The sequence below is a fragment of the Trichosurus vulpecula genome, chromosome 1 (assembly GCF_011100635.1).
Source record: "Trichosurus vulpecula isolate mTriVul1 chromosome 1, mTriVul1.pri, whole genome shotgun sequence".
NCBI classification, from domain to species: domain Eukaryota; kingdom Metazoa; phylum Chordata; class Mammalia; order Diprotodontia; family Phalangeridae; genus Trichosurus; species Trichosurus vulpecula.
In genome coordinates, this window is record NC_050573.1 from 386,919,979 (window position 1) to 386,936,475 (window position 16,497).

A 16,497-nucleotide genomic window follows, 5' to 3' on the forward strand; every position below is an offset into this window, starting at 1 on the left:
AGGTAGAGACACAGAAACAGAACCATACAGAGAAAGAGAAAAAGATGTAGAGGCAGAGACAGGCCGACAGAGAAACAGATACACAGAGAAAGACCAAGCAATACAGAGAAAGGAAAAGACACAGAGAATGTTACAGTTATCCACCAGTTTCCAAATAACTTCTTAGATATCAACAAGTACTAACATGCTGAAAAGCTGAACCTATGAATCAGCCACGTGAGCTTGTTTGTGCTTGAGATGCGTAAAGAGTTAAAGTTCCTGACTGAATATAATTGTTCATTTTTCAACCTGATTATGTTTGATTAAAAGTTGAAGACATCACACTATAGTCATAGAATAGTCTGATTCCTCATGACAAACTGTAATGATCACTGTAGTTTTCAATCATTGATTGCATAAATGATTATACCACTTGTTAAAGGCAGTGTAATTTATTTAATGACTGTATAGACTCAGAGAACTGAGTCCCTTGATGGCAGTAAGGGCTTAGAAATTGAAAACACCTCATCTGGGTTCTTACTTTCAACCTCAAGCAGTCTGAGGTGCAGAGGGATTAACCAACTTTCCTAAAGTCACACAATCCAGGACATTTACACTATATATTACAAAACCAGGACATTGTAGATCATATAGTTGTATACAGGTGAGTTTTTTCTTTTGCCTTATGTGAATAATATATATTTCAGAAGCACGTAATCAATAATGCTTTGTAAGAAACATTTAAAAAAAACTACCTTACCCCCATTTCCCCTTCTCCCTTGCAGTTACATTAGATAAAACTTCATAATAATAATAACATGTATATATCACTTACTATGTGCCAGGCACTGTGCATTTTACAATTATTATTTCATTCGATCCTCACAATGGAGATAGGTGTTACTATTATGCCCATTTTAAGATGCAAAAAGACATTAGGTGACTTGTCCAGGGTCACCTAGCTAATAAGTGCTTGAGGCTTGATTTGAACTCAGATCCTCCTGACTCCAATCTCTATCCACTATACCACCAAAAGTGCTAAAATATATGGTGGAACAATATTGTTCCTTAAGTAAACAGTGGTGTGTGTGTGTGTGTGTGTGTGTGTGTGTGTGTGTGTGTGTAAGAGACAGAGAGGAGGGGGGGAGAGAGAGGAGAGAGAGAGAGAGAGAGAGAGGAGTATGGCAACTAGGAAGATGTCAGTTTAAATCTATTGTCAGATATTTACTAGCTGTATATCCCTAGGCCAGTTACTTAACTTCTACTTCAGTTTCCTCAACTATAAAATGGGGATATTAACAATAGCTACATGAGGTTGTTGCAAGGATCAAAGGACATACTATGTGTAAAATGCCTAGCACACTGAGCATAGCATAGTGGCACATAGTCAGCACCACATAAACGCTTATTCCCTCCCTTCCTCTTTATCCCCAGATGGGGTTCTACTATTTTTGTAAGGTTGTTTGGACATTATGAAGATGGCAGTTTGATTGATGCATCTGTTCAGAAATCTTTCCATTACTTGAATGGTTAACCTCTATGAAAATGAGGAGAAATTATATATAGTCTGCCAGGAAATTATTATCCAATATATGTCTGAATCTTTGGGACCTCTTTTTTTGCAGAGATACTGCAGAGGTTTGCCATCTCCTTCTCCAGCTCATTTTACAGATGAGAAAATGGAGGCCAGCAGGGTTAAAATTGTCCAGGGTCATACAACTAGTTAGTGTCTGAGGCTGGATTTGAACTCGGGAAGATGAGTCTTGCTGACTCTAGACCCCATATGCTTTCCATTGTGCCACCTCACTGCCCTGTGCACATATATATAAGGGTAGAGATAAATCCATTTGTGTGGCATACGTGCAAACAGGCACACACACACACACACACACACACACACACTCATATGGTTACAGGCTGTGTAGAATCTAGTATCCACAGCATGGAAGAAGAAAGCACATTCACGAATGACAACTATTCATTAATCTAGTTAAAACCCTGTCGCTTGACTATGGGTGTCAGAAGAGAATAAAACTGCTGACACCTGTCAGAAATGCTGCATAAGGGGCCCTGCATTTGTTAGAAGGTTAGTTCCCTAAGGTCTTTTCCAATTCTCAAACACTGATTAAATGGCCTGTGTTTCAAAGCTCACCTGTGGATTTGTAAAATTCTGGACCTCTGGAAATTAGAGCATAGTAGCACGTACTGACAGGTAATAATGACCAAGATCAAGGTAGAGGACCTTAGACAAGAGAAACAGATGTCCAAGTTGATAACAGAATTGCACTATGAGCCCTAATTAATAATTTGCTAATTCATCCTCTCTGTTGGACAGTACTCCTGACACATCCATGTGTAAACACATAAATGAATTAGTTTACACACTAGAACATATAACATTGTTCTAATAGAATAATTTCATGCTACCACTAATTTCCAAATTGTTTATGTCCCATCAGACAACCACAGACTTGGAAAAGAAAAGGAATCTGAATATCTGTAAATATTTGAGGACCTTGATGGATAATAACTGTATCAGATGAAAAAAATGAGAGAGAGAAAAGAGAGAGAAGAGAGTGCATGCATAGTATTACTACAAGCAACACGGGTACAATTTACAATCATATAATTTTAGGGTCATCAAACTATGGCCAAATCAAACCATTCTTAGCTCAAGGACCCTGTCAAAACAGGGTAGTGGTCCAGATTTGGCTTGCAGATCACAGTTTGACAACTTCTACTATAACTGATTCCTTCATTCAACCAATGTATATTAAGCCCCATGTTGCCATAAAAAGTGTGCTAGATTTGAAATTAGGAGAGACGGGTTCAAATCCCAGCTCTGCTTCTTCCTACCTATGTTTGTGATTTTGGAAAATTCACATAAATTCCCTGGGCCTCAGTTTCTTCTGCTTTAAAATGAGGCAAAGACAGGGAGAATGTGGACTAGATGACCTTTGTTGTTCCTCTGATATTATGCACAAATCATTGCTCGAGCTCTTGTGGTTGCTATAAAGGTGAACCACTGTCCTCAGTGTTCAGCTAATTAAGTGAAAGGATTCTGAAAGTGGTATTGACTAGTTTCCCATAATGGGTCGCATTCAAATTCTTCAGTATAGAGAAGGTGCAAAGAGGACTGGATCTGAAATCAGATGGTATATTTAAATGGTAGTTTGGTTCTTTACTTCCTCAGTGACATTGATAAAATGAGAGGGTCTCATCAAATCATCTTCATGATCCTGTCCTATTTTTGTTTCATTTTGTTTCTATTTTGCTACAATTATATTTTCAAAATCATAAACACTGGCGAAAATTCAAATTTCAGTAACCAATTATTCCAACCAACAAGCAAATACACACACCATACAAAGAGTCAAAATCTTGGCTCATTCTTTCATTCAACATATGATTGAAACAGGTAATTTATGTTTCACTTCTCCACCTTCGGTTTATTTTATCTTTTTTCCTTTAGCTTGTGTAGAGGATTTAAGTTCACTATAAAATCTGAGCATGTGGCTGGTGTTATGTTTGGTTAACAGAAGTGTTTTAACTAGAGCTCTGTGACTGGGGGTTTTCCTCAGAGTCCTAGAGTTTAGAGGGGGTGGGCTTCTTATCATGGTAGTCCTCCTGGCCTCACCTTCTAATTCTACTTCTGTTGTGTTGGGTTCCTGTCTTTTCTCAAGCTGGCCCCAAAGTTTGTTCACATGTGGCAATATACCCATCTCCTGGGGTTCATCCTCCTCCTCTTGGATCTCCTTTATGTTCTGGGGATCAAGAGAGTTGACCACCACTACAACTTCCTTCAGGACTCCACTGCCTGCTACTTCTCCCCTCTGTACCTTTTCCAGGGGTATAGGGCATAAGGACAGATGATTGTACAGTGGGGTTCAAATTGGACTTCCAATGGACTGGGCTGCCCTTTTCCTGATGTAACTGTGTCAAAACATTTGTGGTAAACATGAAGACATCTTCATAGGCAACTAGGTGGTATAGTAACAGAGAGTTGGAGTTGGAGTCAGGAAGTCTTCAGTTCTCATCTAATTTCTTTCAGCCTCAGTTTTCTCATCTGTAAAATGGGTATACAAATAGCACCTACCTGCCACAGCAATTATGAAGATAAAATGAGATCATTTTTGTAAAGTATTTTGTAAAATTTAAAATGGAATCTAAATCCTAGCCGTATAAATCTATAAGCTGGTGAACCCTGGAGGTGGCATTTGTAAGGCATTTCCATACCCCAGTCAAGCTCCTGACCTAGCCCATTCCTGCTACTCCATACACCCTCTTTTCTTGTTAACAACTCGGGTCAGAAGTCAAAAGCTGAAACAATTTATCTTCAAAGTCTTTGCATTAATCTCTTGAAGGTAATCGTAGTCAAGGAACTTGAAACCTCTTTTCTCTTGAAAATTATGCATGGGCACCTTTTTTTAGAAAAATGTTATATTCCAGCAGCATAATCCTATTATTAAATAAGTAGCACCAGTGTCTATATGCACTACTCTCTTTTTGCCCCCTTCCTCAAATGGAATGTGTTTACTTTTCATATTGACAATGACATAAAATCTAATTTGAGAAGGAAAACTATATTGTGATAAGACACCATTACCCTGTCAAATTAGATTTTATATCATTGTCATTACCCTGACTCCCTCCAATAGCTCTGTGGGGAGAGGTCAAAGATTAGTGTCTCAGAAGGGCAATTCTCTTCTACTAGAAGAATATCAGGGGCCAGATAATCTGGAGAAAACCCTCCACTGTCAAAAGACAGCGATCTAGAAAAAAGGCATTCTTGAGGGTTGTGTGGATAAGTATGTGTTTGAGTATATGAGCATGTGTGTGTGTGTGTGTGTGCGTGCGCGTGTGTGTTGTAGCTGGCCATAAGCATTGAATTTTATTTCCATAAATCCCAATCCTTGATTTGGTGTTGTAGATGGCCTTGATGGTGATGCAAAGTAAGAATTTCATTCAAGTGTAAACAGTGTTTAAAAAGAAAAAAACCGGCGATACAGTTAACCCTTCCACATCGTGACTTTCCCTATTGCAGTTTCAATATATTATGGGTGTTTTCCCATATTTTATGGGAAAATCTTTTGGAGTTTTGTGGAAGTCACAGACAACACACGTATGCCAGCAGGTGACAAAGAGCCAAGAAACAAATACCCAAATTTTACAGTAAGGTACTGTAAACACCCCATAAAAGAAAAAGGAAAAAATCAGACTTCTTCTCTATTACAAAGGGAAGGCCAAAAAGTTTTATATGGATTTTCCAGATGGCAGGGGCATCACGCACCTGACCCCCACAATGTGGAAGGGATAAATAACTGTATATCAGACAGGCTAATTCCATGGAAGACATTATGAAAAGCAGTGATCTAGGGGAAGCTGTTGAGATGAAAACCTTCAAGGAATCCCGTAGCAGATTCCTTCTTTCATGTGGCAGACAAGTAACGTCAGAATCGATCTAAAGAAGAACATTCAACAAAATATTTAACTGACCAAAGACCACTTAACACATTCATAAATTACAATTCTATTTTCATATCTGCTGCAAAGGTTAAGAATTTGTTTGGTCTAGGTAAGATGAAGGTTGTCAGTAACAATAAGTTATAATAATAATTTATACTTGTTATTTATAGCAGTAAGCCAGCCCTTTCCAGTGCCAGGATATAAGAATGGTTGCAGATTATAAAAATGTCCTTGAATGTGCTTATTTAATGGTTTAAATGTATGTCATCTTGGGAGGAGGGGTAGGGGGTAGTCAGGACCTCTGATTTCTTTGGCTCAGGGAGCTTCCCAGTGAGGAAATACTTTCTACCAAAGCAACTCAGCAACTTAGTCTTAGAGGATTGTTTAGGGCACCGAGAGGGCAAGTGACTTCCCTTAGATCACACAGACAGTATGTGTCAAGAAGCTGGACTTGAAGCCAGGTAATTCTGCTGTTAAGGCCAGCTTTCTGGCCATTAGGCCATGATGCCTCTAATATTTCACGCTGGACATGTAAGTAAAATCCCAATTCATAACATTTCTGAATAGATCTTCCCTCACACTAATTAGTTAGTTTCTGGACTTTAGAGTCAATGTGATGTGGTGGGAAGCACAACAAACAGGGTGTTAGTAGAACTTGGTTCTGGAGTCTAGGCCTCAGCGTCTACCTATGTGACATTAGGCAAATAGTTTTACTTCTTGGCTTTGATTTTCTCAATTGCAAAAATAAGAGGGCTGGAGAAAACAGTCTCCAAGGTTCCTCTCCACCCTAAATGCTATGATTCTACAGCTCTATGTTCAACAGTTAGTAACTTACAAACTTACAGCACAGGTGTTCCTTAAAAGTATACACACAGATATATATAAAGAAAATACAAATGTACAATACATATATATTATAATGTACCAGAAAACTTTGTGAATCTTACCATTTTTTGAGGAATTAGAAATTCTTACATTGATCATTGTTTTTGTCCACAGTGCAAGTCCCAGGGCCAGTTGAAAACCTGCAAGCTATATCTACCTCACCTACCTCAATTCTTATTTCCTGGGAACCCCCTGCCTATGCAAATGGTCCAGTCCAAGGTTACAGATTGTTCTGCACTGAGGCTTCTACTGGAAAAGAACAGGTAGGCAAGAAAATGCATCATAGCTCTGCGTGTGGGGATGTGCTCACTCTGGAACAATGTGTAAGAAAATCTTCCAGAAACTTCATACAGTTAAGTGGAGTGTTTAGTCCAAGTGAATGAATTAAGTGCATAGTTGATTAGTTTTAAAATACTTGTTATTGGAAGTTTGAGTAATTTAATTGGATCCTGGATTGTAGCAGTTACTTGGAATACAAGGAGCTGGAGAGGTAAATTGGCATTAGAATGAAGTCAATATAGGAGATGCCAATTTTCTTATATGTGTTAACGGATAATTGTTACTGTTGGCTTCACACAGGAAGTGGGAAATTATAAAATCTTGGCATAGATCTAGGCCATCTAAAGATCATTATGAAAAAAATGAAAATATGTGCGTATAATACACATTTAGAGATGTATATATAAAACTCTACAGGTGATATGTACATATCTTGAAAGGCAGTGTGGCATAGGAGATAGAGTAATTTGAGTGTGTATATGTTAGCAACTTTGGGGACTGAGAAATAATAATAAAAGTTAACATTTATATAGCATCTTAAGATTTGCAAAATGTTTTAAATGGAATATAGAAATTTTAAAACAGAGGTCACTGTTTTCATCAGTGTCAGCTTCCTGAAAGGTAGTTCTATTTTTAATTATTTTCTACGTGAAGGGGTCTATAAAATTAAGAGCTATTTCCAAATAGATATGTGGACAAAATATAAAAACAGTTTTCAAATGAAGAAACATAATGATTCACAACTAGCTGAAAATTGCTCAAAATCATTAACAATTATAGACATAAAAATTAAAGCAACTTCAATGTATTATCTCATGCTCCTAAATTCACAAAAACCATAAAAGATGGGGGCAAATAGTGTAGGTGGGACTGTGGGAGAAAAAAAAAGCCTAATTCTGAGCTGGGAGAGCAGTCATCTTAGAAAACAATTAAGAATTATTCAAGAAGAGTTAAAGCCCCTGTTTGTCTAATCTTTCCTTCTTATTCTCCTTTGCAGAATTATAATTTTTGTCATGCCTATTAACCATGCATTTTCCCTGAGACTATCCTCAGCCCTCTTCTTTTTTTTTTAATTTCAATCTCTAACTTGGGGATCTTATCAGGTACAATAGATTTAATTATCAAATCTATACAGATGATGTACAAATCTCTCTCTCGAGCCTTAATCTTTCTCCTGATTTTCAATCCCATGGTACCAACTGGATGTCCTGTAGACATATTTAACAAAAACAAAACAGAACTTATTATCTTTCCCCCCAAACCTCCCTGCTTTCAAACTTCCCTACTACTGTCAAGTCCAGTACTATTCTCCCAGTCACCCAGGCCTGCAAACTCAGGGATATCCTTTGACTCCTCAAATGTACTTTGCATATATGAAATCTGCTACCAAATCTTGTCATTTCTACTGTCACATCTCTTGTCTATGCTCCTTCTCCCCACTCACACAGCCCTCATCACTTCTCTGCTAGACTTCAGCAATAGCCTTCCAACTGGTCTCCCTGCCTCAATTTGGCCCATTCGAATTCACCTTCTACGCCTAACTGCCAAGGTTACTTTTCTAAATTGTAGATCTGACCATTTTATCTCACTATTCAACAAACTCCATTAACTCCCTATTGCTTCCAGGATCAAACATAAATCCTCTTTTAAAGCTCTTAAAAATCTTCTGGCCTTTAAAGCTCTTCATAACCCGGTCATTTAGTACCTTCCCTAGATTCTTACACTTTAGTCTCCTCTACACACTATAAAATCCAGCTCTGCCCACTTGATTCTCCTCGCTCATGACTCATCTATCTCTGTGATTTCTCAGTCACCATCTTCCATGCTTGAAATGTTCCTGAAATGTCTCCCCATTTCTACATCCTAACTTCCTTGGATTTCTTCAAGACTGCTCAAATCTTGCTTTTAGGAGGTCTCCTCTCAGCCTCCCGCCCCTCCCCCTATTTGCTAATGTCTTCCTTTCTCTGAATATTTCACATCTACTCTGTATGTATATATATCTTGTATGTACCTAGTTATATACATGTTCTCTCCCTCATTAGAATCAAGTTCCTTGAGGGCAGAAATGTTTTGTTTTATTTTTTCCCTCTTTATTTGCATGCCCAGCACATAGCACAGTGCCTGGCACATAGGAAGTGCTTAATAAAAGCTTGCTGACTGACTGCTGCCTGACTCATTTGTCCTCTACCCTCATGGCTTTGTTGTAGCTCCACTCCAGAAGGATCTTGAAACTTTATGTGTATGATACCCACACAACTGGTAATTTTAGTCACTTAAATAAAATACCTAACCAACTGAGGTTTTTAAAAAGAATTAAATTATTATAAAACCTAATTATCCCAGTTACTAAAGTATAATACGTCCTTTTAATATTGCCCATTGGTAATTGAAACTTCCTATGATATGTTACATGATTTATTGCTTCCTCAAGTAGGACCTGGATGACTCAGGGTCATCATGACAAATGTACAATTTTGAGATGAAGTTATCTGCCACTAATGTGCTACTTGGATCTCCATCCCAAATTGCTTTAAAATGGGCTTTGGAGTGGTGCCACTTATTTCCTGAGGAAGGTTAGTGACACAGTGGATAAAGTGCTACAGTTAGAAGTAGGAAGTCCTATGCTTGAATCCTGTCTCAGATATTTACTAGCCATGTGAACCTGGGCATGTGACATAACTTCTTTGTGCCTCAGTTTCTTCATCTGTAAAATGAAGGCATTAGAATCAATTTTTCCTAAAAGGCTCCTCTAGTGATAAATTTATGACTCTACTTGGCGACCTTCCATTTCTCAGCTATGATAGGAAAACAATACTGACCTCCATCATAGAATTCTGAATATTTCCAACAAAAATTTTTGTATAATTTTAGTGAACATTATGTGCTCACTTTCTGTTTATACTTAAGTAATAAATAAAGGTAGAATCTTATTTTTTCTTAAGATCTAATTCCTTCTGTAGTATAGAAACAGATCTCTTCTTATTGAGTTAGTAATCTGCTTTCTGGTCTTGAATCAATTTATGGAGGAAAAAAACCCACTAAATGTATTGTATAGTGTAAAGTAAATTGGAACTTAATGGATGTAAAAATAGTATAGTGATACATTAGCAGAAGACTACAGAGGATGGCGCTTCAGTAAGGAATTCGAAGCTACAAGTTACCTTTTACAGCTACTCAAATAAGGATTTAAGCTGTGTAGTTTAGTGAGCAAAAGTCTAATATCTAATCCATTTATTCCACAGAATGAATGCCATATCTGCTTTAATGTTCCTCTTAATAACAATTTCTGCTTTTTTATCTTCCCAGAATATAGAGGTTGATGGACTGTCTTATAAGCTAGAAGGGTTGAAAAAATTTACTGAGTATACCCTTCGATTTCTGGCTTATAATCGATATGGACCAGGGGTATCCACCGATGATCTCACAGTCGTGACACTTTCTGATGGTAAGTTAGAAGTATATTTTTTTAATATTAATGTAAAAGAAGTAAACTTATATAATTATTGTAGAGCCATAATCTTGTTTAAACTCCCTTTGGTCTAGTGGATAGAATACTAAAATTCAAGTCAGGAAGACCTAGGTTCAGATACTACCTCTGACATTCATTAGCTGTGTGACCCTGGTCAAGTCCCTAACCTCTCTAAGCCTCAGTTTCCTCATATATAAAATGAGATGTTTGGATGAGGTGGCCTTTGAATACCTTTCTCCCTCTAAATCTATGATTCTGTGGTCCTTTCCAAAGTGCACATAAAATTTAAAAGACGATTGGGATCTCTTCAACCATGCTTCCATTAAATGCTAGATTTTTAAAAATTCACTTAACATGTATAATTGTAATGCTTAAGCTTGTCCCTAATGAAGAGATGAAAAAATTTACCACTAGAAAGGACATTACAATGGACTGTTCTCTGGCTCCACACAATACTCCCATGATTCCCCAAACAAAAACCCCCTTTCTTAGCCACAACTTTCCCTTTTTGTGTCATCTCCCTTATGTTGTAAGTTACTTGAAGACATGAACTGTTTCATTTTTTTGTTGTACTATCAGACCCTAGAATCATAGATGGTGCATATAATAGTAATTGCTTAATAAATATTTTTTATTCATTCATTTACTATCAGACTCAGTGAATGAGTTGCTTCATTTTGTTGAAATATTTTTTCCTCTTCTTTTGTATTATTTGTTATTTTGTTATGAGAGATGGTTCACTGGATAGAAGAGAGGGAATGAGAAGATATATTTGGAAATAAAAGAGATATTAAAATGTATAAACAATTTAAAAGTTTGAAGTCATAAACCAAGATCATAGTGTATTAGGAAGTCTATAAATTTTGGTTTTTGCTGAAATCTCAAGTTCATTTTTCTCTTCTCTAAAAAAAGCCTCAAAATATAAAAAAAAATGGTGTTCTTGGAAATTAATTTGATTCAACATGCTTGGTTTGTTTCTTTTTATTTATTAATTTATTTTTAGGAAGGGTAAAAAAATCATCCAGCCAATCCCTGTTTGAGTTTATCTCTTGAATTAGGAAGGATAAGAATCCATGGGAAATACTGATAGATTTAGAAGAGTAAATGTGGGGAACAAAACTGAATAGATTAAGGTATAGCTAATGTGTTTTCAGATTACAAAGGGCCAGAGAGACTCAACAGAGGGAGATTTTCTTAAGTCCTATAGAAGAAAAGAGAGGATCTGTTTCTTATAAATAAATTTAGGTGTTCAAAGAAAGAAGAGAACTAGAGAAAAGAGAATATTTAGAAACTTAATGTGAAATGAAAAGTAGAGGAACATAGTCTAAGATGTGAGGAGATGAGGAGAAAAGGGTTGATCCAGAAATGCTGTTGTAAAAAGATTCTGAGAACCTCATTGCTTCTTAAAGTGGCTATGCTCTATGTGTGATATTATGACTTATTGATCCATTTAGTTAAAAAAATTAAGAAAAAGAAGACAAATTGACTTCTTGTTGCCTTACTAACCCATCTTTTTTAAACCTGGGCATATGGATAGGGGTAGACAGGCTTCATAGCCCGTCAATAGAGCAAGGGAAGGGACATGTATCATTAAACAAAGTGAAAAGATGCCATGTGAAGTAAAGCATGTTATTGAAATGGATGATAGACTCATGTTCCCTGAACCCCCTTTCATGATACTATTTGCATTGCAGATTCTGGCTCATTTGCAGCTCTAACTTTAAAAAATTATTATTTCATATTTGACACCTCTTCAATATTATTTTTAAAGTAATTCTTATGCCCATCCATCTAATTCTCTTATCATTTGCTGTACAGAGTGGATCTTGGCAGAATAAATTACTTCACACTTATAATTATAAAAACAAAAGAAAACAAGTGAAAATGAATATTTTACATAATTTATGTAGATTTAATTCACACTCTGAACCATAGTACTGTGGCCCTGTTCTCCACTTTGGTTTTAAATGTCATAAGTGAGAAAGATAGATTATTTCTCATGAGCCAAAAAATTATCCTTTGGAAGTGTTTCAACTCTTTAGGAATAACTAGAATGTCACTGAAGAAAAAAAAGCTTTCAGAATCAGATGCTACTCTATACCAACAAACATGGCTGCAAGCTGCTTTTATTACTGAAAAGGTGCTGGCCTAAATGGCCACACAAGCCTTAGGCTATACCTAATCTACAGATGTGAGTTTTGGCTGAATCAATTCACAACCAATCAATTCATCCAAAACTGAACAAAAATAAGAGGTTGAGGGCAGCTAGGTGGCACAGTGGATAGAGTACCAGGCCTGGAGTCAGGAAGACACCCTCAAAGCTGGCCTCTGACACATACTGTGTGACCCTGGGCAATTCATGCAACCCCGTTTGCCTCAGTTGTCTCATCCATAAAATGAGCTTGAGAAGGAAATATAAATCCACTATAGTATTTTTGCCAAAAAAGAAAACAAACAAACATCAAATGGGGTCACAAAGAGTCAGACAGAACTGAAAATTACTGAATAAAAACATTTAAGCACAGCCACAGGGCCTTTTCTTTGTGAGCCTGTGCTATGCAATTGTAGCTACATACATCCTAATCCTAATAGTGTCTCTGTTCTTTACAACACCTTGTTTCTTTCCCCTTCAAATGTATAACTCTGGAAAAAGAAAATTGAGTGAACTTTGGCAAGTTGTGAGAAGAGTCTACTGAAAACCAATATGTTTGTCCAATTGAATTCTCTACAGCAGAGTCTTTCTTTCTACTCTGATAGTGAGCTCTTAAAAGCTTCCACCCAGTTAAACTTTCAATACTGTTTTAACTGTTTTTGTGATACTGGTAGGTAAAAATGTCTTCTTATATCTACCTCCTCAATATTGTTGGTCTCCTAAGCCAACAGTGACCTAATCTCATCAATTTCTACTGGTCTACTCTAATGTAATGCACAAGACTAAGAAGCCAAGTGTTTGTAGCAGATAAAGTACCAGATTGACTTCAAAGATATTCAGAGAAGCTATCCATCAATTAATAATTATGAAAGCACTATAGTTTGATCTAAGAGCAAAAAACAAGCAAACAAACACAGTTCTTCCAGAGAAGGATAAACAGGAGGCTGCCTTGAGATTCAGTTAGTGAGAGTGTCTGCAGACCTGGAAGTATCTTGAGATGTGAGTGGTCTGTGTCCAATGACGCTCATATTTTCTTTAACAAAAACTCTAAGTATAGGACCTAAAAATACACCAAAATAGTCCACCTGGGTTTAAATGACATCAAGTCCATATTGAGGGAATGACTTATAGTCCCTATGAGCAAAGTATTTGTTTTTAATCTGAGAATTAAATCCCCCTTCAAAAGAGCAAAGCACCCTATCAGAACACATTTCAAACTATTCTCTTCTGCCATATTGAGGGGAGTTTCCAGATCAGGCATCATTAATGAACCATTTCGTACATGATAAATAACTGACATGTTGAAGAGCAAAGCACTGAACCAGGTCCTTCCCCTCTGCCTGTCTGCAGTTAAAGCTGACATTTAAGGAGTACTATTAAAGACAAGGCCAGATAGGTATTGAGATCTCCCTCCCTAACACACACACATACAATGTAGCTAATTCTACCATCTCTTACCTATTTTAACTTCTTTGTATTAGGGTAGATAAATGGTAGGGGGTCAATTTAGAGTCTGAAATATAGTCTAATTCAGGGGTGGGGAACCTGTGGCCTCAAGGCCACAGGTGGCTTTCCAGGTCCTCAAGTGAGGCCCTTTGACTGAATCCAAACTTCACAGAACAAATCCCCTTAATAAAAGGATTTGTTCTGTAAAACATGGACTCAGTTAAAAGACAGCACACAAGGACCAAGAAGGCCACGTGTGACCTCGAGGCTGCAGGTTCCCCATCCCTGGAATTGAATATACTTTCATCTTATATTCAAAAGCAACATAATACTGGCTTCTATAGATTAAAACAATAAATTAAGTACTTGCCCTTTAAAAGTCTGGATGATAATCATGCAGGGAAAACACATTGGCTTATTATGGTTTTTAATGCCCTTATCATGCTGTTATATTTGCATTTTATTCATTGAAGCAAAATATTCCCAAGCCTTTTGAGATCTGGCAGTATAAAGAATAGAACTCATACTTGGCCCTCTAGATTTTCAACAGTCCACAGATGAGGAACTAATAGATTTTTATAAGCATGAGTATAAACTTTAACCACATGCTAAGTAGCACTCAAGGCCTATATAGGGAACATTATGACCTCAAAAATCTGATTACCCACTAGGACTGTAGTGCCTTTAATAAAATTACGCCTTTAATATTTACTTTAATGTCAACAAGTGATTATAAAAGAATTAGTAAAAGATTAATAATTAGATATAATAAGAAGTTAATGTGAGTGAAAGTCAGGTCAAATATAGACTAGCTGATAGGTTAGGTTATATTCAAGAAGAAGAGTGCAGTAGAATAGAAAGCTGGCTAGTTGGCATGGTAGACAAAATACAGACTAAGTCAGGAGGACCTGAGTTCAGACACTAAATCAGATATGTGACTTTGAGCAAATAACTTAACTTCTTCCAGCCTTAGTTTTGTCATCTGTAAAATGAGGATGATGATAACACCTAATTCACAAATTGCTTTATTGTAAATATGCATCTCTAACATACATATACACACATGTGTGCATACATATCTGTACATATATATGTAATGTATTCACATATGTGTGTTTATATATGTATATATGTATGTAGATATATTATTTTGCAAGTCCCAAAGTTCCACATAAATGCTAGTTATTATTGTTTTTGTTGTTGACAGAAATCAAAGTATCAATTAATTACATATCTGAAAATGCTTTTGTGTCATACTTCCTCCTCTTCTCACGCTCTGACTAAATTTAAAGGCATGGCATAGTGTCATGGGGAGCTGCTCTTGAACCCAGGAACATCTGAGTTCAAGTTCTCCCCTTGGAACCTACTGACTCCATGACTGTGATAAGTCCCATACTCCCTAAATGCTCTAGCTAACACTCAAGATTAGAAATTCAAAGGAAGTTATCAACTTGCTTTGGTAGCGAGAGTTTTCTCATTGCTGATTCCCCTATGCCTGTGAACTATTAGATAAAGATTCTATCCTATCTTCCAAATTGGGAATAATGAAGTTTAAGTTGGAATATTCTGATATTTCTCCTTTGTGGTACTAGTATTAGAATTTTAATGTGTTTTTAGTTAGTAAAAGGAATCATATTTCCATTTGTTCTAATAAGTTCTGTGTCCCTTTTGAAAATAAGTCATTTCTAACCCCCAAAACAAGAAACTATTCGAAGCCTACTGGGTACCAGGCACTATATAGTCACTGAAATGCAAAAACAAAACATGAAAACAATTGCTGCCCTCAAGGAACTTGCATTCCATGTTTCTATGTACTAGTCTTTTTAAACATTCATTCCTACATAATCAATTTTGTACTTAGATTAGAGATATTAAGTATATATTAATTGGCTCTTTATGAAACTGTGTAAGTTTACAAGAGGAGATGATGATAAGACTTCAAATTCATTTCAGCTGTAATTTTAAGCTATATGGTTTTGTCTCTGTCCACAAAGTGACATTATAATTTAATCAATCCTCAGAGTTAATTGGATACTCTCCAAAGAGGTTTTTTTTTTTATTTTTAGACAACTCCATATTTATAAGATTCACATTAAGTACTTCCTGGATAGCTCCACCTCTACAAAGATTTTGATGGACTTCATCAGTGACCAGTCTATTTCCCCATTCCTCAGTGTAGAGCTACATTGGCAGGTGTTGGCCATACAACTCCTATGCCAGCACCATAATGCAGCACTGTCAAAAATGTGTTGCTGTCATTCAGTCGTTTCAGAACTGCCTGACTCTTCATGACCCCATTTGGGGTTTCCTTGGCAAAGATACTTGAGTGTTTCACCATTTCCTTCTCCAGTTCATTTAACAGATGAGGAAACTGAGGCAAACAAGGTTAACTAACTTGGCCTGGATCACACAGCTAAGATATATAGAGAAGTATTGTTAGAGCTAGGATAGCCACAAAAAGCACTACCTTGGGGATGGAGTGGGGTGGAGGGCAAATGTTGAATGTGGAGTGACAAAAGGAATAATGAAAGTCTCTCTTTTCCCTACTCAGCAAGAATGTTCCCTGAGAGGAAGGGGAAAATTAATCTGTGTAATAGAAACAATGGAGCTTGTTGAAATACATTTGAAGTTTAGAATGTCAAAGTAGTTTTTATTTTAAAAAATATTATATTTAAGGATAGATAGGAGGGGAACTAAAAAGAACTTGAGTTTTGATTCGATTAGAATTTTAATCATTTATAATAATAAGTTTATACTCTTTTTAAAAATCATCTTTTCCTTTTGTCTTAGTATCATTTGAGTTACAGAAAAGTGTCAAAAA

The 16,497-nt window shown here is 36.6% G+C and overlaps 1 protein-coding gene across 1 annotated transcript in view; it reads left to right on the forward strand.

Moving 5' to 3' along the window:
* Positions 1 to 16,497, forward strand: part of DCC (DCC netrin 1 receptor) — a 1,016,863-nt gene that overhangs the window by 620,081 nt on the left and 380,285 nt on the right. The window contains exons 11-12 of the mRNA XM_036763165.1: positions 6,445 to 6,593; positions 9,916 to 10,054. Coding sequence (XP_036619060.1) covers positions 6,445 to 6,593; positions 9,916 to 10,054 — 288 coding nt within the window. The remainder of the gene's footprint in view (positions 1 to 6,444; positions 6,594 to 9,915; positions 10,055 to 16,497) is intronic.